The sequence below is a fragment of the Amblyraja radiata genome, chromosome 14 (genome assembly GCF_010909765.2).
Source record: "Amblyraja radiata isolate CabotCenter1 chromosome 14, sAmbRad1.1.pri, whole genome shotgun sequence".
Lineage (NCBI taxonomy): Eukaryota > Metazoa > Chordata > Chondrichthyes > Rajiformes > Rajidae > Amblyraja > Amblyraja radiata.
Window position 1 is genome coordinate 48,348,052 of NC_045969.1, and position 26,564 is coordinate 48,374,615.

The 26,564-nt window shown below is 43.2% G+C and overlaps 1 protein-coding gene across 3 annotated transcripts in view; it reads right to left on the reverse strand.

Moving 5' to 3' along the window:
• The window catches only part of b4galt4 (beta-1,4-galactosyltransferase 4), a 32,747-nt gene extending 7,475 nt beyond the window's left edge, over window positions 1–25,272 (reverse strand). Inside the window, exons 1-5 of one of the 3 annotated variants that reach the window (XM_033033285.1) lie at window positions 25,198–25,272; window positions 15,403–15,813; window positions 9,406–9,638; window positions 8,674–8,861; window positions 1,111–1,233 (exon numbers count right to left, since the gene is read on the reverse strand). In XM_033033285.1, the coding sequence (XP_032889176.1) occupies window positions 1,111–1,233; window positions 8,674–8,861; window positions 9,406–9,638; window positions 15,403–15,664 (806 nt within the window). In that variant the 5' untranslated portion in view covers window positions 15,665–15,813; window positions 25,198–25,272. The other 2 variants (XM_033033287.1, XM_033033286.1) reach the window with 2 other exon arrangements.
• Window positions 25,273–26,564: the final 1,292 nt, after the last annotated feature.

The following is a 26,564-nucleotide window of genomic DNA, read 5'->3' on the forward strand; positions in this document are numbered from 1 at the left end:
CGTGTCAAATATGGGCAAATGGGAAAAGCATAGGGGCAAAGGGCCTCTTACCCTATTGTATGACTTTATAATAATTTCAACTTCAAGGGGCAAAACTGTTAATTTTATGACCATCTCTTTTTGCACTGTTGTTGCTCTTACCCCTTATAGTCCTTGCTAATTTTCATAATCTACAATATGATAAACAGGTCCACCACCAATTTTCCGGCATCCTTGGTTACGGAGCCTTTCTGGATTATCCCTATTATCCCTATTGCTGGACCAAAAGAGTTCACGGCCTCAGAGAGGAAAACAACGGTACAAACAACGGATTTGGAATGAGAGGGGTAGTTGAAGTACCTCCCCCCATGACTCCATTCAAGGACCCAAGCAGTCTTTCCAGGTGCGGCAGAGGTTCACCCGCACCTCCTCCAACCTCATCTATTGCATCCGCTGCTCCAGATGTCAGTTGCTCTACATCGGTGAGACCAAGCGTAGGTTTGGCGATCGCTTCGCCGAACACCTCAGCTCGGTTCGCAATAACCAACCTAATCTCCCGGTAGCTCAGCACTTCAACTCCCCCTCCCATTCCGATCCAACCTTTCTGTCCTGGACCTCCTCCATGGCCAGAGTGAGGACCACCGTAAATTGGAAGAGCAGCACTTCATATTTCGCTTGGGCAGTTTGCACCCCATCGGTATAAACATTGACTTCTCCAATTTCAGGTAGTCCTTACATTCTCCTCCCCTTCTCAGCACACCCTCAGCCTTCTGGCCCCACCACTTCCTTTATTCCCCCCCACCCCCCCACCCTCACACCAGTCTGAAGGGTTTCGACCCAAAACGTTGCCTATTTCCATCGCCCCATAGATGCTGCCTCACCCGCTGAGTTTCTCCAGCATTTTTGTCTACCTTCGATTTTCCAGCATCTGCAGTTCCTTCTTAAACATCTTAAAAATAAACCTCTGCCTATTTTTAAATTTAAAATAGGCAGTAGTTAACACAAACTATCTAGGAATCTGATTTGCACATATTCACGCATGTTAGCAAAACAATCAAAATGAATAATGATCCGAAGTAGGCAATTATCCAAATATCTCTTATCGCAACGTTTATAAATACAGCAACCTACCTGCTCCAAAGATCGTCGTCCTCTCCTCCCCAGCCCCAGTAACGGTTTGAGAACCCATTGACTTTTAAGAATTGCTCCCTGGACATTGCTGTCACTCCACCAAAATATGCCCTGTAGCGTAACCTAGTTATTTGGGAATTTACAAGAATGGGAGTGGGGGAGGGGAAAGAAAGGTGGAAATGAAAAAATGTTTACTTTGTGCCCAATGAATAATTAAAATATAAACACTGACTATACAAGAGAAAATATTAGTTTTGTTTTAACACCACCACGACTAGTTGACTATTTAAAGTTATTGGTTGATACCTTACAATAATTTATTGTTTCCTTGAGGATCAATGAAAGAAAACATGAAAACTTACCCCAAATTAAATGGCTGTAAAATAAATTAGTAATTGATTCAATTATTATGCAGCCATAAACCGCAAATGTTTTACCACCAAATTAATAACTTAATGATAAAATACAGGAAGTGCAATAATTATAGCATGTAGACAGATCTAATTACATTTATCACAACCACAAGATGCTTACACAGTAACTAAATACTCAAGGAGCACAAAACCCAAATAAAAATGATCAGTACCATGGTATTTCTTCAGGGAAATAATATCATTGACTAAATTTGTTAGCCTATGGAAACTGGATATATTAATTACAGTGAATCTACTGACAAATAATCAAAAATACACTTAGTTGCGGTTAGAATAAGGGGCAGCCATTGCTAAATCTTTGGACGAATAATTCTCTACATTAATGTAACAAATATAATAGAAGTTAATGTGATAACCAAGTTAAACAATGTTATGGAAAATTGCATTTTAACTTTTTTGTTTTGTTCTCAAAAGTAGGTTCTGCAGTAACAAATTTCCAATTCACTATCACACCTACTTCTGGATTAAATTACAAATATATTTTCCAGAATACCACTATTTTGCAAGCTATGCAGCATTTAATAGCAAGATATTCCTCAGGCAATATGAAGGCCTCCTTAGCTAATATTTAGAGGACCCTACACAGGAGAGGACAATCAAGTATTCGTGGACTAGCTTTTGGGCCCAGGATCCACTGTTCTATCAGGTTTAAGATAGTTATGGATAGATACAGGGTATGCATACGAGTTAAAATTCTGAATTGGGGCAGTCAACTTTGAAGGTATTAGACAGGAACTCGCTCAAGTTCATTGAAGCAGGATATTTGAAGGTAAAGGAACATCTGAAAAATGTAAGGTAGATGCAAAATGCTGGGGTAACTCAGCGGGGCAGGTAGCATCTCTGGAGAGAAGGAATGGTGATGTTTCGGGCCAAGACCCGTCAGACTGATGTCAGGGGAGTGGGTGGGACATAGGTAGAATGAAATCAGAGATAGTAAGACTGGTGGGAGAACTGGGAGATCTGAAAAATTTGATGCTTTTAAAAGTGCACTGACAAGAGTTCCTGCATGCTCCTGTTGGAGGGAAGGGCAATGCAGGTGGGCATTGGCAAGCTTGGATTACAAGAGAAATTGTGGCTCTCGCCAGGATTAAGGAGGAAGCATGGGGCAGGTGTAGGCAGCTGGGGTCAAGTATATCTCTGGAGGAGTTCGGAAACTGAGGCGCAGGCTAAAAAAGGAAATCAAAGGACAAAAAGGAACAGGAGATAGCTCTGGTGATAATATTAAGGATAATCCATGGGGAAAGAGACAAGGACCTGAGAACTTGAGGAAGTCAATGGAAGTGTCTTGAGGGCAGCAGTATTATGGTCGAGGAAGTGCTGAAGGTCCTAACACATATGAAGGTAGACAATTTTTGTGGGCCTGATCAGATATAACCAAGGACACTATGGGAGCAAGAGAAGAAATTGCAGCTGCCCTGGCTAAGATTTATGAGTCATCATTACATACTGATGAGGTGCCGGAAGACTAGAGGATGGCAAATGTTGTGCCTCTATTTAAGAAGGGCAGTAGGGAAAAGCCTGGGATCTACAGGCCAGTGAGTCTAACATATGTAATCAGAAAGACACTATAGCGTATTCTGATGGATAAGATATACAAGCATTTAGATGAATAGAGGCCGATTAGGGATAGTCAGCACAGTTTTGTACATGGGGCCTCATTAATCTCATTGCGTTTTTTGAAAAAACAAAGTTGATGAGAGCAGACCTGTAGGCGTATATATGGATTTCAGCGAAGAATTTGACACGGTACTACATGGTAGTATGCTCTGGAAGATTAGAATGCATGGGATCCAAGGAGAGCTGCTTGATTTGATAGAAAATTGGCTTCATGGAAGGAAGCAGAGGGTGATGATGAAAGGTCGTTGTTTTTTGGATTGCAGCCCTGTGACGTGTGCTTCAGGGTTCAGTGCTGGGCTTCATTAATGGTTGCCATCAACTACATCAATAATTTGGATGAGAATGCACAAGGCATGATTAGTAAGTTTGCAGATGGCACTATAGCCTTCCTACATTTTCCAACCATGTATGCTGTACAAAGGGCTGTTTTCAAGAGAGGATCGGTGCTGCCAGGACAATGGGCCTTCAAGGTCAAAATGAGACTGCACTCTTAAGAATTTAGAAACTTTGTTGGCGGCAGAAACTTGACGACACTTTGTTTACAGGTTTAGTGAAGTTCACTATTACACTACGATTACACTTTTGTACTCGTCGATGATTGTGCTTATCTATCATATGATTTTACTGGATTGCATAAACAAGAGTATATGAAAGGTAAGCAGTACAATCATTGAATTTTCTATGTTTGTAGATAAGGGGAAAACCAGTGCAATTGGTCACTGAGAAAGCCTTAGATAAGGTGTCAGAAAAGAGACCATTAAATAAAATAAGACCATATAACATCATGAGTAAGGCAATGGCAATAGAATATGGATTGACACAGGAGCAGAAAACAAGGGAAGAAATCAACAGGTTATTTTTAGGCTGGGAAGCAGTTACAAGTGTAATTTGATTACACATTGATTCATGTGTAACTGGGGCCCCAGCTGTTTGTAACCTACAACAAAAAATTAGCATGGTAAATAATACAATCATAATTGCAAAAGGATTTGAGCACAAGAATACAGACCTCTTTCTACAATTAATTTTTTAATTGCCAGACCACTTATGTATTATAGCGTAGAGATCTGGACTTTTGACATAAGGGAAGCAAAATGGGAGTGAAGATAGAAACATAGAAATTAGGTGAAGGAGTAGGCCATTCGGCCCTAACTTTCTCCAGCATTTTTATGTACCTGCCTACTTTCAATGACTGGTGTACCATGACACCCTTTTCCTAATCGGCCACCATTCAGATTATAGTCTACTTTCCTGTTTTTGCCACAGTGGATAACCTCACATTTATCCACATTATACTGCATCTGCCATGCATTTGCCCACTCACCCAACCTATCCAGGTCACCTTGCAGCCTCCTAGCATCCTCCTCACAGCTAACACTGCCCCCCAGCTTCGTGTCATCCACAAACTTGGAGATGTTGCATTCAATTCCCTCGTCCAAATCATTAATATATATTGTAAATAGCTGGGGTCCCAGCACCGAGCCTTGCAGTACCCCACTAGTCACTGCCTGCCATTCTGAAAAGGACCCGTTTACTCCTATTCTTTGCTTCCTGTCTGCCAGCCAGTTCTCTATCCACATCAATACTGAACCCCCAATACCCTGCTATTTCCGGCAGATTATGTCTTCCTTAGTGAAGACAGAACCAAAGTAGTTATTCAATTGGTCTGCCATGTCCTTGTTCCCCATGATCAATTCACCTGTTTCTGACTACAAGGGACCTACATTTGTTTTAACTAATCTTTTTCTCTTCACACATCCATAAAAACTTTTGCAGTCAGTTTTTATGTTCCCTGCCAGTTTTCTTTCATAATCTATTTTCCCTTTCCTAATTAATCCCTTTGTCCTCCTCTGCTGGACTCTGAATTTCTCCCAGTCCTCTGGTGGGCTGCTTTTTTCTGGCTAATTTATATGCTTCATCTTTTGTTTTGATACTATCCCCGATTTCCCTTGTTATCCACGGATGCACTACCTTCCCTGATTTATTCTTTCACCAAACTGGGATGAACAATTTTTGTAGTTCATCCATGCAGACTTCCATTGCCTATTCACCGTCAACAATTTAAGAATCAATTGCCAATCTATCTTGGCCAATTCACGTCTCATACCCTCAAAGTTACCTTTCTTTAAGTTCAGAACCCTTGTTTCCGAATAATTATGTCACTCTCCATCCTAATGACGAACTCAACCATATTATGGTCACTCTTGCCCAAGGGGCCACGCACAACAAGACTGCTAACTAACCCTTCCTCATTATTCAAAACCCAGTCTAGAATAGCCTGCTCTCTCGTTGGTTCCTCTACATGTTGGTGTAGAAAACTATCCCGTATACATTCCAAGAAATCCTCTTCCTCAGCACCCCTGCCAATTTGATTTACCCAATCTATATGTAGATTGAAGTCACCCATTATAACTGTTTTACCTTTGTTGCACGCATTTCTAATTTCCTGTTTGATGCCATGCCCAACTCCACTACCACTGTTAGGTGGCCTGTACACAACTCCCACTAGCGTTTTCTGTCCCTTAGTGGTTCGCAGCTCTACCCATATCGATTCCACATCCTCCAAGCTAATGTCCTTCCTTTCTATTGCATTAATCTCCTCTCTAACCAGCGACGCTACCTCACCTCCTTTTCCTTTGTCTATCCCTCCTGAATTTTGAATATCCCTGGTTCAGCTCCCAGCCTTGGTCACCCTGGAGCCATGTCCCCGTGATCCCAACTATATCATATTCATTAATAACTATCTGCACATTCAACTCATCCACCTTATTACAAATGCTCCTTGCATTGAGACATAAAGCCTTCAGGCTTGTTTTTACAGCACTCTTACCCCTTATAAAATTGTGTTGAAAAGTGGCCCTTTTTGATTTTTGCCCTGGATTTGTCTGCCTGCCACTTTTACTTTTCACCTTGCTTCTCCCCTCATTTTACACCCCTCTGTCTCTCTGCTCACCCATTTAAGAAACCCACCACTTATTCTCGGTTTATTATATTTTTCTTCTTTCTCCCCTACATGTTGGGTCTGAGTGCTTTCCTTCTCTGCCTCCTGCCTCACACACTGTCAACTAGCTTTCTCTATTTGAGTCCCTCCCCCCAACTGTTCTAGTTTAGATGCACCAGATTAATGCATAGGACCACAGATTTGCCACGAGGAGGGTTTGGGGAGGGGGGGGGGGTGTCGGGGAGTCGGTCCACCCCACGACAGAAAGGGGAGGAGTTGCAGTTTGATAACCACAGGGAAAAAGGATCTCCTGTGGCATTCTGTGCGGCATCTTGGTGGAATCAATCCATTACTGAAGGTACTCCTCACGTTGACCAGTGTCATAAGTAATAGGAGCAGAATACGACCATTTGGCTCATCAAGTCTACTCTGCCATTCAATCATGGCTGATCTATCTTTCCCTACTAACCCCATTCTCCTGCTTTCTCCTCAGAACACCTGACACCCATACTAATCAAAGAATTGAGTCATTGAGGGGGTGAGCTGTACTGTCCAAGCTGCTCTGCAGTTTGAAGAGCATCCTCCCCTCCAAGCCCATGAATCCAACTCCTGATGAGCTTGTTAATCCTGTTGGCGTCTGCAGCCTTCGGCCTACTGCCCCAGCACACAACAGTGAAGAAGATGGCACCGGCTACCACCGATTGGTAGAACATCTGCAGCATCTCACTGCAGACGTTGAATGAGCGGAGCCTTCTCAAAAAGTGTAGCCGGCTCTGTCCTTTCTTCTACAGGGCCTCAGCGTTCCTGGAACAGTCCAGTTTACAGTAAACTGCACATCCACACCATTGATGGAGATGGGGGGGGGGGGGAAGATAGGGGTGTTCCTCTCCTCCTGAAGTCCACCACTAACTTCTTAGTCTTGTCTGTTTTGATCTGCAGGTGATTCAGCCTACACCACTCAAATGTCATTGACTACACCTCTGTATTCAGCTTCCCTCCCCTCACTGATGCAGCCCACAATTGCAGAGTCATCCAAAAACTTTTGCAGGTGGCAGGAGTCCGAATTACATCTGAAGTCCGAGGTGTAGATAATAATAATAATATATTTTATTGTCATTGCACATCAGTGCAACGAGATTTAGTATGCAGCTTCCAACCGATGTCAAAAAAATAAGATAAATAAATAAACTGTGCGACGTGACCATCTGAGGGAGACAGTCCAGGGGGGATGGGGGCACTCAGCAGGGCCGGTTCAGAGCCTCTATAGCTCTGGGAATAAAGCTGTTTCTGAGTCCGGAGGTGAACAGGAAGGGAGATAGGACCATCCCCTGTATTGCTCACTACCATGTCCGAGACAGTTCTGTAGCTTCACATATTGTGGTCGTTCAGTCAGGTAGTTGGGAACTAAACATTCAGGGGCATATGTCCTATTGAAAAGACAGACAGGTGGGCAGAGGGGGTGGGGTAGCTCTGTTGATAAGGAATGAAATTCAGTCCCTTGCGAGGGGTGACTTAGAATAAGAAGATGTAGAGTTATTGTGGTTAGAACTGAGAAATTGTAAGGGTTAAAATACCCTAATGGGTTATCTACAGACCCCCAAACAGAGCCGGGATGTAAGGTGCATGTTGCATCAGGAACTAAAATTGGCATGTAACAAAGGTAATGCTACAGTTGTTATCGGCAGATTTCAACATGCAGGTAAACTGGGAAAATCAGGTTGGGGGTACCGGGGCCCCAAGAAAGGGAGTTTGTAGAGTGCCTCCGAGATGGATTCTTAGAGCAGTATGTACTGGAGCCTGCCAGGAAGAAGGCAATTCTGGATTTAGTGTTGTGTAATTAACCAGATTTGATAAGGGAAACATTAGAAAGTAGCGACCATAATATGATGTTTTAATCTGCAATTTGAGAGGGAGAAGGGAAAATCATAAGTGTCAGTATTGCAGCTGAACAAAGGGGACTATGGAGGCATGAGGGAGGAGCTGGCTAAAGTTGACTGGAAAGGGACACAAGCAGGGATGACGGTGGAACAGCAATGGCAGGTATTTCTGGGAATAATCCAGAAGATGCAGGATAATTTCATTCCAAAGAGGAAAAAACATTCTGAGGGAAGTAAGAAGCGACCGTGGCTGACAAGAGAAGTCAAGGATAGTTTAAAAATTAAAAAAAGTATAACATAGCAAAGATGAGCAGGAAACTTTTAAAGATCAACAGAAGGTAACTAAAAAGGCAATACGGGGATATAAGATGAAGTACGAAGGTAAGCTAGCCAAGAATATAAAGGAGGATAGTAAAAGCTTATTTAGGTATGTGAAGAGGAAAAAAGAAGTTAAGACAAATGTGGGCCCCTTGAAGACAGAAACATGTGAGTTTATCATGGGGAACAAGGAAATGGCAGACAATTTTTTTTAAATGCCATTTTGCAAAAATTGGACCTTGGCCTTTACTGGGTTTCATCAAATCAGCACGCTGAATCGAGTACGGATCTTTTATTAGTTCCATATACAATTTTCCATTTAGACGCATTCAAATAACATCTGGTGTAAAAGTGAGATTCCGTAAATTCCACCTACCTATATCCAGTAGAATTCCGACCCACAACAAAGTGCTTTGGCTCCTGGTCACAGATGTACAGATTGAAGTCATTCTCTGGTATAAGATCAACATCATGAAAGATGAAACAATCCCACTTGCGTTCCTTCAACGCTTCCAGGAAACCCACGTTCAATAGCTTGGCTCGATTAAACACATCATTACCAGCCTGACGGAGCAAAAGGCAATCAGCATGCTTCATCTATACCAGACTCCCTGCAAAAACTTATATACAGATAATATATAGCTTATATATGGCTTCCCATAATCCTTCTCCATGGATTGTCACCTTGTCGTGGTGGAGAAGCTTGAGTGGACCCGAGATCCTGAGAGCGATGCCATCTGGAGCTATGCTCCTGGTAGGGCCACCCATGGCGGTAAGGTCGAGGTAAGAACCGTGGGGTGGCTGTCTGAGTATGAGTCTCCCTACGTTAAACAAAGTCACGCACAGGCATCCTCCATATAGGGAATAGTGAGGGAGATGGCAGACAAAAGGAAAGCCATTGTAATAAAGCCTTTCGTCATATAAGAAACTCAATTTATAGATATTCATTTAGCAAGGAAAACTTTACAGGCTTTAAAGTTATCACCAAACTTAATAAAACTCAATGTCCATCAAGACTGAATTACAATTACATAATTTACGGTTAAATTGATGTGTAAATTTGATAGTCAAAGTACAGTCTTCTCAGTACTTTTTAATTATTAAGTACCTGATTGATGATGTATATCCCATAATCTCGAAGCTGTCGCTGCAGAAATGGGTGCAAATGCTCCAGTAAATACAGGAGATGTTTTTCCCGATTCCGAAACGGAATCAGTATGGCCACACGTTGAGGTGAATGGCACTCTTGAGGGGCAAACATCCCTCTCTGTACTTTAGGGTTCTTCTTCTGAGTTCGTTCCAAGGTGAGTCGTGGATCAAATATTAACTTGGTTGAACCACCTAAAAGAATGAAATTTAAAAAAAATGTTTATCCCATTATTTATTAAGAACAAGTGTTTAGGGAGTGGATACAAAAGTATGATGCATAGAACTAGTGTAAACGGGTGATTGATGGGCCAAAGGGCTGTCTGTATACATGCTCTTTCAATTCCATTCACAGGCTTCCAATTCACTCCAAAAGACACAAAGGAGCACAAAAGGTCTACTTTATTGAAAAACAAGCAGAGAAATAGTAAGATTAAACAAGAACTTACCAGTTTGAAGTTTGATCTTTATTTTATGAGTTACGATGAGGGATTACGTGAAGACCCCGCCAGCACGCATGCGCGTCAATCTTCGAAGCAGCGGTGTGAAATCATAGACAGGAAACATTGACCTGAGAATAGTAAGATTCGAGAAACTAGAACTACCAGCTGAGTTTTATGAGGAGGGGTTGGGAGCGGAGGGCACGTAATCCCTCATCGTAACTCCTCATAAAATAAAGATCAAACTTCAAACTGGTAAGCTCTCGTTTAATCTTACTATTTTACTTTGGAGTCACGTGAGTGACTACGTGAAGATTTTAAAGCTATGTGACTTCATGCCGTGGAACGAGTCCATGCGTCACACACTACATCAATTGACCAAGGATGAGTAAACATAATCATGCATTCAGACATGTCATAGATGTAGACATGCTGATGCTCTTCTATGAACCAATAATCACAATAGTAACCCCTGTCATCCAGGAGGAACTATAGACAGAAATAATTGAGTTGGCAATGGGTTAGTACAATGTATTGAAAGATCGTTCGTTTGGCCACCCTGGAGACACTAGGATGTGGTACCGTAGAACGTCCATACCCCTACCGCTGAACTGTTACAGCCGTGGAGGAGTGAGATTAAAATAGTGAGATTAAAATGTTAGTCACTCCTGCTTAGCCAGAACCCGTTTAACCTGGAGATGGTCTATACCGATACCTTCTATGAGGTTTATGTAACTGACAAACATAGCTAGATCCGTGCCACTAAGGCTCTAAGTGACCTAACGTATAGTAGTAGATGACCACACATAACCGAAGGTCCATAGGGTATGCCCAAATTGTAGTTAGACCTGATGCCCCTGGTCTACTCTGCTTGACTGAGCCATAAACAAAAATAGTTATTAGCCTGCATGCTGACCAGTCACGTTATGCAATGACTGGACCCATTGCGCTGAACCAGAGCCACGAGCATAACCACTTTTAAGTGAGTTTGACCAAGGACAGGGATGAAACCGGAGCCCACTGGCGAAGCGGTGTCAGCACAATGTTAACATCCCATATGTCTGCATGTCTGAGCCTGTGAGGTTTGAGTTGAAGATACCCTTCATGAATCTGGATATTAGAGGGTGAGACCCAACAGAGTGGGTCCTGCTTCTTAGCAGAAATATGATGAGAAGGCACATTTGGTACAGATAATAGCATTATAACTAACTATGTCAAAGACCCATTCGAAAATGAACTCCCAGTTGTCAGTAATCCGTGCCGTATACATGTCAACAAATTGATCATGCATAGGATGGTTTCCCGAGTCACAGCCTGAACCAGCAATACTATGTTAGAATTAATCATATAAGGTTCTTGTATGATTCCCAACATCAGCGGGAACCATGACTGCATAGGACCGTCACTACAAAATACCTGAAGCGGATTTACTGAATATTAGCAAGACCCGACCAACAAGGCAAAATGGTGGAAGACAAACCTCCCCAGAGTAGCGAGAGTGCATCTATCGCCACTGCCATGCCACCTATATATATATATTAAAAATATATTTCTACTGGTGATTGAGCCTGGATGCAACATCTCGATCTTAGTGTTCCATAGGTCATCAAGTCATTAAAATACTAGTGATACATCATCCATTCTGTTTTGACATAGATTTAACATGATGCTACTCTCGTGTTAATAGAGGTTAGGTAAACCATCCCTGGCTACTTAGACTTGATTGCACCCAAGTGATTAACCTATGACACCACCAAAGCTTACGAACTTGGACTTGAACATGCTGATTATGCCTATTCGCACAACCCTTAAGCCATAGCATGCACCTAGTGTTTAAAGGTAGCCGATACCATAGAACTGAAGAACAGGTAATTCATGCAAATCCCATCACCTCCATGAGTAGAGATGGTATTAGTAATTTGTCATCTTAAGCCCTCGCATCTGTTTCAGATTCAGATTCAGATTCAGATTCAATTTTAATTGTCATTGTCAGTGTACAGTACAGAGACAACAAAATGCATTTAGCATCTCCCTGGAAGAGCGACATAGCAAATGATTTGAATAAATAATAATAAGTGATAATAAGTGTCCGGGGGGGTGATTGGCAGTCACCGAGGTACGTTGTTGAGTAGAGTGACAGCCGTCGGGAAGAAGCTGTTCCTGGACCTGCTGGTTCGGCAACGGAGAGACCTGTAGCGCCTCCCGGATGGTAGGAGGGTAAACAGTCCATGGTTGGGGTGAGAGCAGTCCTTGGCGATGCTGAGCGCCCTCCGCAGACAACGCTTGCTTTGGACAGACTCAATGGAGGGGAGCGAGGAACCGGTGATGCATTGGGCAATTTTCACCACCCTCTGCAATGCCTTCCGGTCGGAGACAGAGCAGTTGCCATACCATACTGTGATGCAGTTGGTAAGGATGCTCTCGATGGTGCAGCGGTAGAAGTTCACCAGGATCTGAGGAGACAGATGGACCTTCTTCAGTCTCCTCAGGAAGAAGAGACGCTGGTGAGCCTTCTTGATCAGAGTTGAGGTATTGTGGGTCCAAGAGAGGTCATCGGAGATGTTGACTCCCAGGAACCTGAAGCTAGAAACACGTTCCACCTCCGTCCCGTTAATGTGGATGGGGGTGTGCGTGCCGCCCCTGGACTTCCTGAAGTCTACAATGAGCTCCTTGGTCTTCTTGGAGTTAAGGGCCAGGTTGTTGTCAACGCACCATGCTGCTGTAATGCTGTTTGTAATACAACTGAAGATTTGCTGATGAAAAATTATGTGGAGCAATGCTGAATACTGTTTGTCCACCATAGTGACTTTCATGGATGTAAATAACGAGACCTACTCACCAGTGTCGCTAACTCCAGGTCCCTTACCTTACTGGAGTTCTAGCGAAATTTCATTCAGACTCTGTCCATGTTGTCATTCCCATTAGATCGCCGATGCTGCTGGCCAACTTCTCTTCTAGTGGCTAGTCCGTCACCGATGGAGCAGCAATTGTAGAGGCAAAGCACCATTTTCTCTCATGCTACCATCGTGCATTATGCATTAAGCATGGGATATGTATTTGCATTAAGCATGGGACATGTGTTTGCATTAAGCATGGGACATGTCACATGTATTTTAGCATCATCTCCATCACTGCGCTCAACACAGTCGGAGGAATGGCAACCCTGAACCAGGCGTTGCTTCAGGCACATGTGCATACTCCTGTAGCACTCTCTCTACCACTCCGTCCTTTGAGTGGGAGGAACTTGCAACCCTGAACCAGAAGTTGCTGCCTGACATGCCTTTAGATGGAGCGTTCTTTGAGTGCGACGAATCGCAATCTCGCCTGACATAGATGCCCAAGACTTGGCACTCACTCCGAGTTGGGTTTGTCTGGTTGCTTCCTTCAGCAGCCGCCAGGACTAGCTGTGCAAATCGATGCTCTGTTGGTATCTTCATTCCCCAAACAGGCTGCACGTGCTAGTGACTCCGAATCCTGCTCCTTTCCGATGCTAACGCAGTATACAGAGAAGGACTGGAGCGCCTCTGGCCCCCGTACGTCAGACATAGTGGGAGAAATGCTGGACACAAACCTGACAATTTGTCATGGCCGAAGAAGTTTACCTGAATGAAGACGCCCATCCCAGTTAACGAGAGATTTGATTACTTAATTGATATCGGCAATTTGGGGAAGAATCTTCCACAGTCCCTTAATGAGCGGAATTACCATGACGCCACCATGTATAGCTCGCACAGGTGACGATAGTTAAGCTCAACAAGGCTTTCCAAGCCAGTGATTAAGACTGTCATGGCAGGTCCAATTCTACTACACAATTTGTTGGTGTAAGTGAAAATAAATCCTCTCTTGGTATGATAGTGATGACGTGACCTAGTGGCAACTAAATAAATGGTGATGGCAAGGGTGATGAAGTCATGTAACATGACCCCCCCCCCCAGGTATACTGGAATCTAAAGTAGAATGTGCTCTAGACACACTTCCAGGGTTGCACTTCTCTCCACTGAGGGGAGATTAGAAAGCAGCCCTGAAAACAGGTGCTGTCGCAGTCCCCCGAGGACCTGCGCTGATATGGCCCTGTCCGTGGACCATATCAGATGGTGTAGAAGTCCAGTAATAACGGAGGGAAACCTCGTGGCCGCCTCGTCCAACCCAAGCCTCTCTGTCTCTGCAACGTTGCCTCCTATGAGCTGCCGGAGCCGTGGTCGCCGACCGTACCGCCAGCGAGTCGGGTAGTAACCCTACGGCCCTCTACCGCGAACCATGCCGGCATAACCGCGGTCAACAACCCCGCCGGCCAAATAAAAATCCTCATGAGTCCCTGACCACTCTGTCAGCTAGTCGGGATGCAGACCCGACAGCCACCGTTACACACTCTCCCGTAGCCAGCATCACCCTCGGTCTAAGAACCCCGCGGCCCGAATTGAATTCCTCGGGAGTCGCTGACCATACTGTCAGCGAGTCGGGAACGCGGACCCGACGGCCACCAGCTACTCACTCTATCGCGAACCGTAGCCGGCATGACCATCGGTCTAAAAGAACCCCGAGGCCCGAAATTAAAATACCTCGGGAGTCGCTGACCGCACTGTCAGCGACTCGAGCAGCAAACCAGATGGCCACCCGCTACCCGCAGCCGGCATCCCCGCGGTGCAATTGGTTACCCCGCGGTCCGACCGGGTTACTGTATGCAATATCCCACAGGAAACTCTGCGAGAAGAGTTTCCTGGAACAAAGGACAACCTAATAAGTAAGTTTAAAACTTACCTGCAGGCTTTTAAACTTACCAGTGCAGGAGCAGCACGCCTGTCCAACCGGTCGCTGCGCCATGCGTTAGACGTAATGACGTGCATGCATGCTGGTGGGGTCGTCACGTAGTCACTCACGTGACTCCGAAGTAAAATCCATATCCAGTGTTCAACAACAATACAATTAGTTTTATTCGTCACATTGCACATAAAGTGCAAGTGAAATGAATTTGCCAGCAGCGGTACAATGAGAAAGAACACACAAAAACACAATAAAATTTTAACACAAACAGTTCTAGTCAATATGTATCCCTCAAACATTCATTGAAATTGATTTTTTCCCCTCAAACAGCAATAGTTGACATGGTGTTCTGGTTATTTTCAAACCGCTGAAAAAAATATTCTACATATTCACAAATTGGTTGTAGAATTTCCCCAAACTATAACAGCAGAACTCATAGGAATTGGAATGGCTGAAAACAGTATCTTGCACCCCATCGCCCAGTTTTGATGAACAATGCAAATTATCTTTCCTTCTATTTTAATAATGCCAGTATGGTCAAGTATGCCCAATTATAAGCCATTGCTGGTTAAACAAATACAATACCTCATGAATTAATACTATGATTCTCTACACGACTACTCTATTTCAGCCTGCACCAATATTAAATATTTCATTGCATCCTCACCAACTAAAATACATAAACTTATCAGTTTCCAAACTAAATTATTCTGCAAGTTCTTCCTCCCTTCTCATAGATTAAAAATATCTATACTTACGCAAGTATGGTGTTAATAGTGGGCACAATGGCAGATAATTTAGAGACGGAGTTATGTTTGGAGTTATCATTGATGTCATCCTTTCTTGATCCAGTTTTGTCATCTTCCAAAAGGTATTTATCACAGATTGACGGCTGACTTCCGGTACAAGATTTTGTGCATTACCCATTATCATCCAAATGACAAGAGAGCCAAAACTAATAATAATTAGCAAAAGTTTGATACGTGAAAGAAAACCTCTTGTCGTCAAAATGCAAGCCATTGAAATAAATAGAAGATCAGTAGATGTAATGGATCACAGATGAGCGGTATCAACTAGTGATCAAGGAATATTGTGAAATCTCTACCGCAAGTCTCTCCATCTATTTATCGTACAGTGCAGCTTATAGTTTGTACTGCTAGTCATTGAACCTAGGAGACAAAAATCAAAATGTAATTAATTGAGATAACACACATCATTCACAGAAAAGACTTCAAACAATAATTTCTGCTGTAAAAATGGTGGCAATTTATAGAACCAAGGATACTATCTCAAAAAGAATAACTTATGTAGTTTAACCAAGACTGGAACTTTACCCCCAAAACACAATCAATTCTATTTATTATAATTAGCACTATTTATAACAAGATTTCATTTAATTACAGGCAAAAAAAAGGGTGATGTGATGAGGATGACACAAACTTGCTCACTTTACATTACCAAAAATCAAAACCTAGGACACTTATTTCCATAGTCCACGTCACATTATCTCTGTAGGATCCAATTATGTGCATACTGGCTTTTGAAGATGCCTCAAAATGCTAATATTTCTAAACAAGTTACTGCACATGGAACAATCTTCAAAATGTACAAAGTGTTATCCAAATTGCGAATTCTTTAGAGATTAAAAATTATTTTATTCTAGAAAAAGGATGAGATTGATGGCATCTTCATAACAGTACATTACAAATTAGCCATATGGTTTAAAAGTCAAACCCCGATGCAATATAGTTGCAACTCCTTCACGGCAAAACAATAAAACACTGGCTTCTCTCCATTTTTAGGGTGGGGATAGACAAGAACAGAGGCACTATGTAGTGGTTACAAAAGTGGCTATATTAAGTTGCTCGTTTACCCCAAATTAATGGCGTACACAAATACAATTCAGTATGGCAATATAGAAGTCCAAAAACGCTGCTAGTAACCTATTCAATCATAAGAGCAATGATCCAGCTCTCAGTTGTTTGTGGAAACAACAATGGTAGCAGGTTTTTTCCTTTCTCCACTTGGTGCAAACTCAAGTGGAGTTTACTCCCACAACGCATCGTGATGACTACACTGCAGTTTGATGTCCAGCCCAAAACGGGGAAAAATAAATGTTTAACCATGTAAAAGTTGGAACAGATGTTTCTACTGGCTTCCTCTGTGCCAGCCTTGCACATGCAGTCAGCCAGTTCTGGGCTTATACTTTATGTTTATTTCGAAGGAAGCAACAGCAAAAATTAGAGATGCTCAATGGCACTAGAAGGCAAATAGACCTTTTCTTTCGTACTGGTCTCAAAACAAAAAGTATTCCATGTTATTCTGTTGAATCCCAGAGTTTGCTTGAAAATGGCAAAGACCATTTTGGCTCTTCGAAAGGTTTTTAAAAGAATTCTCATTGAACTATATAAATTACAAATTGAAACAGGACCACAATAAATATCGAATAGCAGATCTGCAAAGTCCAAACCATTAAATTACTTAATTTCAGAACAAAACAAATACAAACACTGAAAATTATCTAAATTCACATTGAGGATAAAGTGTCAGCACCCTACCCTGTTGCCAAGAACATTACTAATCATTCATACACTTGGATAATCTCCAATGCTGATCCAATTCATTTTCACAAATCACATTAAAGAAAAGAATCCTCTATCCTGTTCAATTGCCATACATTCTGTATAATCTATTCAAATCTGCCACAACTGTTCAAATTCAACTTCTGTTTGCGACAGCACATGTTTGCATAGTTTAAGACCAGTACTGATATCCTAAGCATCTACTCTTTCTTCGCATAGTCTGTTTTAATTCCTTTCTTACCATTACTAATTCACCTTGGTCCAATTTGCAAAGTAATTTTCAACAGGATTTCTAGTCAACCCATTTCGTATAATGACACTTCCCCCGTAAATGGATTTTCCCTCAGTGTGCCCAAGGCTGGGTGGTCTCGATGAGGGGCTAACATAATTCCAGATGCCATGAAGCATCCAATTCAATACTTATTACTGGCCTTTTATTCAAGCAAAACCCATACACATGGACACAATTCATCTATTCTCAGCATCGGTGCTGGCACTTTATACTCAATGTAAATTTAGATAATTTTCAGTATTTATATTTGTTTTGCATCAACACCAATACCACATGTTTAGTTCATGTAATTAACTACCCACCACTATCTCCAGTCAACATTGCTCTCAACATTACTTTTAACTATGCAATTATTACAAGGCCAACATCTTTTATTTCCCTCGCCACCCTCCCGAGTTCCCACATTTTTCCAGATTACAACTCATTCAGAACTCAACTGATCTTGCCTTTATTCAATCACATGTTTACTGACTCTTTCTGCCCCCACTGGATGGATTATGAAATTCACACACTTAACTGCAGTTTGACAGGTTATCGCTTCCACTGTGGCAATCCCCTCCAACTCCAACCTCCACTCAGAATCTGGTCAACACTATTGTTCTGCTACAATACTCATCCCACAAATCTCGTGAACAGACAAAGCATGAAAATGGGCCCCTGATTGAGCCCGTGCCAAGAATCAACCCTTAAATAAACAAATCACATTTTATGCTCCCCCAACTCCTCCCAGATTCTACAACTCACCTACACATAACCCACCAACCCACATCTGTGGAATGCAGAAGGAAACCTGGAATCAGAGAGAATGTGCAACTTTCAGGAGGGGAGTGACGTGATTCCTGAAGCTGTGAGGAACACCACTAGTTGCACACTTACCGTATAATTTCCCTTCTCAAAAACATCTAACATCTTTGCTTGTATATTAATTTCTTCTCACTTTGAAACAAACAACTTTGCAAAGCAAGCAGAGCTTTGGAGACGTAAATGTAAACAACCTTACCTTTGCTCTTACTGATGCAACATACAATTGAGCAGTATTATTGAAGTCAGTCAAGTTAAAATGATAAATATTGGAACGAAGAATCAATGAATCATTACTTTTTAATGCTATTATAAAATTCAAAAGATTCCAACCAGTTAAGCTGTCTTATTTGGCGAGAAATAGCTTAGGAGTAACTACAAAGATTGTATGAATAAGCTGCCCTCAATGGATTTTGGAACAGATGTGATCTCATCCGTGGCATGCAGCAAGATTTCCATCCATTCTTCAGGGAATCAAAAAAATAGAACTAGAAATTCAAAGCCACTTTGTCCAGATGGGACTATCAATATCACTAGATTGTGCTGTGCACACCCAAAGTACATCACTGTAAACTAGAGATAGGTGGTTAAATGTACAGTTAAATATTTAAAAGACTCATTCATACCTCTTCTGCAGCAGCATCACAGAAAAGCAAATTTGTTTCCATGGTCAAAGTATGCTCTGACACTTTATTTATAAATACAAAGTTAATCCACAGAGACTACGTGAACAGTAATAAATACTGATAAAAGCATTAATTTTGTTACTCCGATAGTTAACAGTGGCCTTCAGCGCAGAACACATCACAGAATATTCCATACTGCTCTATAATCAGAGGTTCTGAACTTCTCTTAGGGAGATTTGACAGATAAAATTTTAAACGTTGTAAACAATATGGATGAAATTAAACTCAAAGACATCAATTGTCAAGTCAATTTGTAAACATGATATTTAATTCCTCAATGTCACAGAAACATACAAATATGTTCGCTATATATCCTATTAGAAAAAAAAATACACCGTTGAATATGTATCAGCCAGCTCAGGACTATCATTGCCTCACAGGCTATAATGTCAGTCTAAAGAAGGGTCTTGTCGCAAAACATCACCTATCCATGTCCTCCATTGATGCTGCCTGACCCATTGAATTACTCCAGCACTCTTGGTTCTACACAGCATCTGCAGTTTCTTGTGTCTACAGGTAATAATGGTAAACACATTTCTTAAAGCAAGAAACATGAGGTTTTGATTAATATTTCAGAAATAGTTTCTACCCCATTAATGGGGTATTTAAACTTAGTGAACTAACACCCATATACAAGACAGCATATGGCAACTACAAAATCAAATTGTCATTAAAACACAAAAATCTCAGAAACAAACTAACAGAACACAATGACACTGACATCTTAATTTCCTAATAACCAGTCATTGCTCGAAAGAGATTCCTGGATTGTCACTTAATGGGTAACATGCTCTCAAATCAGATGTGGATTCAAAATCCCCCCAAAATACAAACCTAAACTGAATCAATGATGTATCTTTATGAGACATTAAACCTAGGCTGAATTGTATCTCTCAATTGAACTTATAAGATCCAATTTGTATTGCACCTAGTTTAGTCAGAGCTGTTGCCTATTTTGAAACAGAAGTAAGCCCATTGTCTCACACATTTCTGCTGCATTTAGTGTGATCCTAAAAGCAGAAAGTATAAATGATTTAAAGCAGCAACAATAAAAATATGGTATTTCAAAGTATGGTGTGCAACTGGGATAGACACCTACCACCGGGACAGACAGCACCTCTGGAGAGAAGGAATGGGTGACGTTTCAGGCAGAGACCCTTCTTCAGACTTCTCAGAAAGGGTCTCGACCCGAAACGTCTCGACCCATTCCTGCTCTCCAGAGATGCTGCCTGTCCCACTGAGTTATTCCAGCATTTCATCCATCTTCGGTGTAAACCATTATCTGCAGTTCCTTCCTACACTATACACCTACCATTATTGTGCATTCAAAAGACGTAAGATAGTTCTTTGTTACATCGTAGTTCGAATGGCAATTGTTAAAGAGAGGTTCTTCCACAATACAATGTTTGATTTTTAAATTTTATTTCGCAAATATCTTATGACACCTTCAACTACTGGCCCAACTACGTCTATTGTTACTGGCTGCATTCTAGACAATTTATATTACAATACATTATTCATAATTGTGTGCAAGTATACCAGATGCTGTTTAACTTTAAAAAAAACAAATCTGATATGCAGTTACCATCAAGACTTATTTTAAGTGTGGAGACACAAGGAACTGCAGATGCTGGAATCTTAAGCAAAACATATTTATAATTTCTGCATTCACGATTGCACTAAAAGTGCTGGGGTAGCTCAGGTCAAACAGCATCAGTGAAGGGAATGAATAGACGATGTTTCGGATCAGGACTCTTCTTCAGCTGGATTGTAGTGAGGAAAGCATGAAAAGAGGCGAGCGGTGGGACAAAGCTCAACAAGTGATAGGTGGTTGCTGGTGGGAGAAGTTTGATTGGCAGATGGGTAGAGTAAGTGACAAAGGCAGGAGCTGAAAAGGAATCAAGGAAGTAAGAAGTGAAATGTAGTCAGAGGAGGAAGGGGTTGGCGGGGAGAAATGGGATAGTGGGACTGAAGGGGGGGGGGGAGGGGGTTTACTTAAAATTGGAGAATTCAATCACTGTGGGATTGTAAGCTACCCAAAAGAAATAAAAGGTGCTGTTCATCCAGTTTACGTGTGTCCTTGCTCTGTCAAACAAGGTGGCCAAGACCCCTCCCAACACCAACCTCTCTGTTGCGGTGAAACGGGTCCTAGCTTTTACAACCTTGTTAGCCCGGAGACTGATCTTGCTTAACTGGAGGCTCACCTGTCCCCCGACACACGACCGCTGGATTAAGGAGGTGCTTTACAATTTAAAGCTTGAAAAACTTAGGTTCTCTCTCAAAGGCTCTACCAAGACATTCCTAGATACATGGAACCCTTTCTTGGAACTTGTTAACTCTCTCAACTTGTCCCCGGACTCGGAAGAGGACTGAGTGCTCTCCACCATTGTTCTGCTCTACTGCAGCTGCTCTCCCCTTAACCCCCCCCCCCCCCCCACACTTATTTATTTAATTACTTACTTATTTACTGTTATTAGTGACTTTTTTTCTTCTTTTTTTTTAAATTACTTATCTGTTTTGTTTATCTTACCATATTTGTGTGGATGTGTACGTATGTGAGTGTTGTTTGTCCCCATTTGGTTCCGACCTGATTCGGGTGAGTAAGGGTAAGGGCTTTGAAGGTCGCTTACATACTGTTGCACAATTAGGCCTTGACTGTCACTGTCTGTTATCATTGTATGTATGCAAATTGCTGTGAAATTCAAATAAAAAGATTTAAATCAACAAGGTGGCCAAGGACAGAAACCCCAGTGTGAGAATGGGAAGGGGAGTTAAAATGGTTAGCGAACAGGAGATCCTGCAGGCCTCGGCGAAAGTGGTCTACGAAACAGTTACCTAGTCTATGTTTAGTCTTGCCGATGTAAAGGAGGCTACATTGGGAGCGCCAATTGCAGTGGACAAGATTTAAAAAGGTGCCCGTCTCATCTAGAAGTTTTGCTGTGGTCCCTGGGGGGGGGGGGGGGGGGGGGCAGAACCAGGGGTCATAGCTTAAGAATAAGGGGTAGGCCATTTAGGACTGAGATGAGGAAGAACGTTTTCACCCAGAGAGTAGTGAATCTGTGGAATTCTCTGCAACAGAAGGCAGTTCACTGGATGTTTTCAAGAAGCAGTTAGATTTAGTTCTTAGGGCTAAAGGAATCAAGGAATATGGGGAAAAATCAGGAACGGGGTACTGATTTTAGATGATCAGCCATGACCATATTGAATGGCTCGAAGGGCCAAATGGTCTACTCCTGCACCTATTTTTCTGTGTTTCTTCGTTTTTTTAAGCTTTAAATAGTCGCCAAAATCTTATTCTCTCCTCCTACAGCAAACCTACCATTCTGGAACCATTCGTTCTGCTTCTATAATGAGTGGATGTTTTAAATGTAATCCTTCAACCATTTCTGCATTGCCCACTATAATTTATCGTCATTGTTGCTACGTAACAGTTTGTAACACTTCCCCGTCAGACTGTGGAATGTCTTACAGCGTCGATAGGTCTTGTTTCTGCATTACAAAATCCTTTTCCAAATAAAACACTTCACTACCTCAGCTTACCACGATTAATTGCTTCCCCCCCCCCCCCCCCCCCCGAGCTCTCACGTCTCAATTGAACACACATTTGTTGAGCTCTCCCTCCCCAAACTGTCCCCTTAAATACTTGCCTCTATTAACCCAACAGGAAATTGTTGGTATGGATTACATCGCACGGCTAAACTCCCATGAAACGGCTTGCTCTTCTCCACAGATGGTGTCTCGCCGGTTGGATTATTTCTGCTATTACTTCAGATTTTGAACATCTGTAATTCTTTTTACCTTTTTAAATAATTTCATGTTACTCAAACAACTCATCTTACCGTGGAAAACTTTTAAAGAATATCATCCACATCTAGAAAGGGGGAGAATGTACCAGGGTACCTCAAATGCCACCATTGTATCCATTTTTAAAAAGATGGAGTTGTTGGATTGTATTCACAGGTGTCTCTGTGCTGCCTGCCATAGAGAATGTCATAAGGGCCTTCCTCAACCCCCTCCTCTCGGTATGTTGATTCAGCAAATCAAGCTCTCAACTTCTCCGAAACGGCATAGGCTATTTTAGAACTGTTTTACTGGAAGCAGTCAGGCGTGCTTAGAGATATGGTTACAGCAGCAGGTACGAATACACAATAGGCTATTATAAGGTAGACAAAAATGCTGGAGAAACTCAGCGGACGAGGCAGCATTTATGGAGCAAAGGAAATAAGAAGTGTTTCGGGCCAAAACGTTGCCTATTTCCTTCGCTCCATAGATGGTAGGCGGCGCGGCTCTTGCCAGCAGCGGCCTCTGCAGTCCGTCTGCGTTTTTATTATTTTATGTCTATGTTTTAATGTAGTGTTTGTTATTTTTGTTGGGGCATGTGTGTGGGGGGGTGGGGGGGGTGTGGGGGGGAGGGGGAAACTTTTAAATCTCTCCCTGCACGGGAGACCCGACATTTTCTTTGTCGGGTCTCCGTTGTAGTTGGGGCTGCAACGAGGAGCGGCCTCCAACAGGAAAACCGGGGGCTCCAGTGCCGACACTCACCTCACCGTCGCGGAGCTGGCCGAGTCCAGAGCGGGTGGAGCTGTGGTGGACGCTGCTGCGACCCGACCCCCGGAGATTCGGTGGCTGCAACTGCGGGTTTGGCGGACGGCACCGGGAGCCCGCGGGTCCCTGCTGGGAGACCGCTTTTCGGGGCTTCCGCAACGGCGACTTCTCCCGCCCGAGTTGCGGGGTTGAAGAGCTCCTGGAGCGGGGCCTTACAGCACCGCCCCGCGCGGCTTGGAATGGCGGCGGGCTGCGAGCGCGCACCGGGGGCTCTAACACCAAGACCCGGTGCGCGATCTTGCATTACCCGGCGTGGTTTAATGGCCACGGGACAATTCGCCATCGCCCGCCGGGGGCTTTGACTTTGACTCTGACATGGGGGGGGAGAGTGCAGTGGAGAGAGAAGTTTTTTTGGCCTTCCATCACAGCGATGTGATGGATGTTTATGTAAAATATGTTGTGTCTTGGGTCTATTTGTTGTAATGTATGGCTGCAGAAACGGCATTTCGTTTGGACCTCATGGGGTCCAAATGACAATAAATTGAATTGTATTGTATTGTATTGTATGCTGCCTCACCCGCTGAATTTCTCCAGCATTTTTGTCTACCTTCGATTTTCCAGCATCTGCAGCTCCTTCTTAAACATAGGCTATTATAATTTGTTTTTAATTCTTTCTACTGCAATGTCTACCAAAGTACTTATCTCTCATTTTTCACATTTATTTCTGGACCAGATTACTCTGCACATCTCTCAGAATGGCAGTGCTGGCTCGAAGCTCCTGCACCTATTTTTCTGTGTTTCTTCGTTCTTTTAAGCTCTAAATAGTCGTCAAAATCTCATTCTCTCCTCCTACAACAAACTTACCATTCTGGAACCATTCGTTCTGCTTCTATAATGAGAGTGGATGTTTTAAATGTAATCCTTCAACCATTTCTGCATTGCCCATTATAATTTATCGTCATTGGTGCTACGTAAAAGTTTGCAACACTTCCTCGTCAGACTGTGGAATGTCTTACAGCATCGATAGGTCTTGTTTCTGCATTACAAAATCCAGTTTCGCCCCGTTTTATCATTGTTGGATCGTTGGCTGTTGCTTTCCAAAACCACTCACAATATAGCAGGCAGTTTTGTAAATCTTTTCCAAATAAAACACTTCACTACCTCAGATTACCACGATTAATTGCTTCCCCCCCACCCCCACTTGCTGAGCTCTCATGTCTCAATTGAACACACATTTGTTGAGTTCTCCCTCCCCAAACTGTCCCCTTAAATACTTGCCTCTGTTAACCCAACAGGAAATACTTCGCTGAAGAAATGCTGGAGATCCTGGGGGAAACGAAAGGCGCTACAGAAACGTCCTTTTAATTAATAAAAATAACGAGACTGATTCTGCACATGCAACTGGGGCAGGACAGACTCACAACTGTGCGGTTCACCACCAGTGTAATCATAGCCAGCGACTCTGTCTGCTGCACGATCACCGCTACCCAATGCCACCAGGAAAAAGCCTTCAGACTACCACTAAACAAATTGATTTTAAACGGAAATGCCAGTTCCAATGTGAGCCCCCGCTTCCCCCACCACACCGCACCGCACCGGGGTGAAGGAATATACGCATACAGCATTCACAGCAGATACAGCACTCACCAGACAACGGCCCCTGGAAGGGACGACAAGTGGGCGGGGCGGGCGGCGCGCGCTCACGTTATAACCGCTCCACCGGCGCGCTCACGTTATAAACGCCCCGGAGGTGGTGGGGGGGGGTCGCGCGCGCGCTCACGTTATAACCGCTCCGGCGGTGTGGGGGGGGGCGCGCGCGCGCTCACGTTATAAACGCCCCGGCGGTGGGGGGTGGGGCGCGCGCTCACGCGCCTGGGTGGGGAGGTTATAAACGTGAGCGCGCGCAGAGGAGGAATCATACTGTTTCTGTACTGAATACCAAAGATTATAAGAGCAGAGCTCCTCTAGTATCTGTGCTGAATACTACAGAAGAACCTGTGGGCGATGTGGCCAGATGCAGAAGCCCTGGCGGTCCGCGGCCTGCAGAGGGAATCCATCATGTCAGCCACTGCTCATCCCCATAAAGACCAGAGAGACGTGAACTGGGGTCTGGCTTTCCGTGCTCTCAGAGGCAACTCAGGCGCAAAGGTGAGGATGAGGAGTGGGATTCGCCTGGATCGAGCGCCGATCATAAGAGCCGGACTGCACTTTGAAAATGGTGCCAAAACTTAGCGCCTCTTGCATGCGATCTCAATAGACAATAGGTGCAGGCGTAGGCCATTCGGCCCTTTGAGCCAGCACCGCCTTTCACTGTGATCATGGCTGATCATCCACACTCAGCATCCCGTTCCTGCCTTCTCCCCATATTCATTGACCCCTCTATCTTTAAGAGCTCTATCTAACTCTCTCTTGAAAGCATCCAGAGAATTGGCCTCCACTGCCTTCTGAGGCAGAGAATTCCACAGATTCACAACTCTCTGGTGATTTATTTCCCTTCATCTCTGTTCTAAATGGCCTACCCCTTTTTCTTAAACTGTGGCTCCTGGTTCTGGACTCCGCCAACACCGGAAACTTGTTTCCTGCCTCTAGCGTGCCCAATCCCTTAATAATCTTATATGTTTCAATACGATTCCCTCTCATCCTACTAAATTGCAGTGTGTACAAGCCCAGTCGCTCCATTCTATCAACATATGACAGTCCCGCCATCCTGGGAATTGACCTCGTGAACCTACGCTGCACTTCTTCAATTGCAAGAATGTCCTTCCTCAAATTTGGAGACCAAAACTGCACACAATAGGGCGGTTGCACGTAAGGTCACTGGGTCATAGGGCTTGACGCACAGAGCCGTTCAATCCATCTGGAGGACATCCGTCACTTCCGGTATATGTTATTAATGCAAGAAACACGTACTTTCCTACCTGTTAAAAACCGCCAAAATGTTGAATTTTTACGCTGAAAGAAATTGTGGAAGTCGGGGTAAGCGTGAGAGACATGTACCCAACTTTAGAATTACA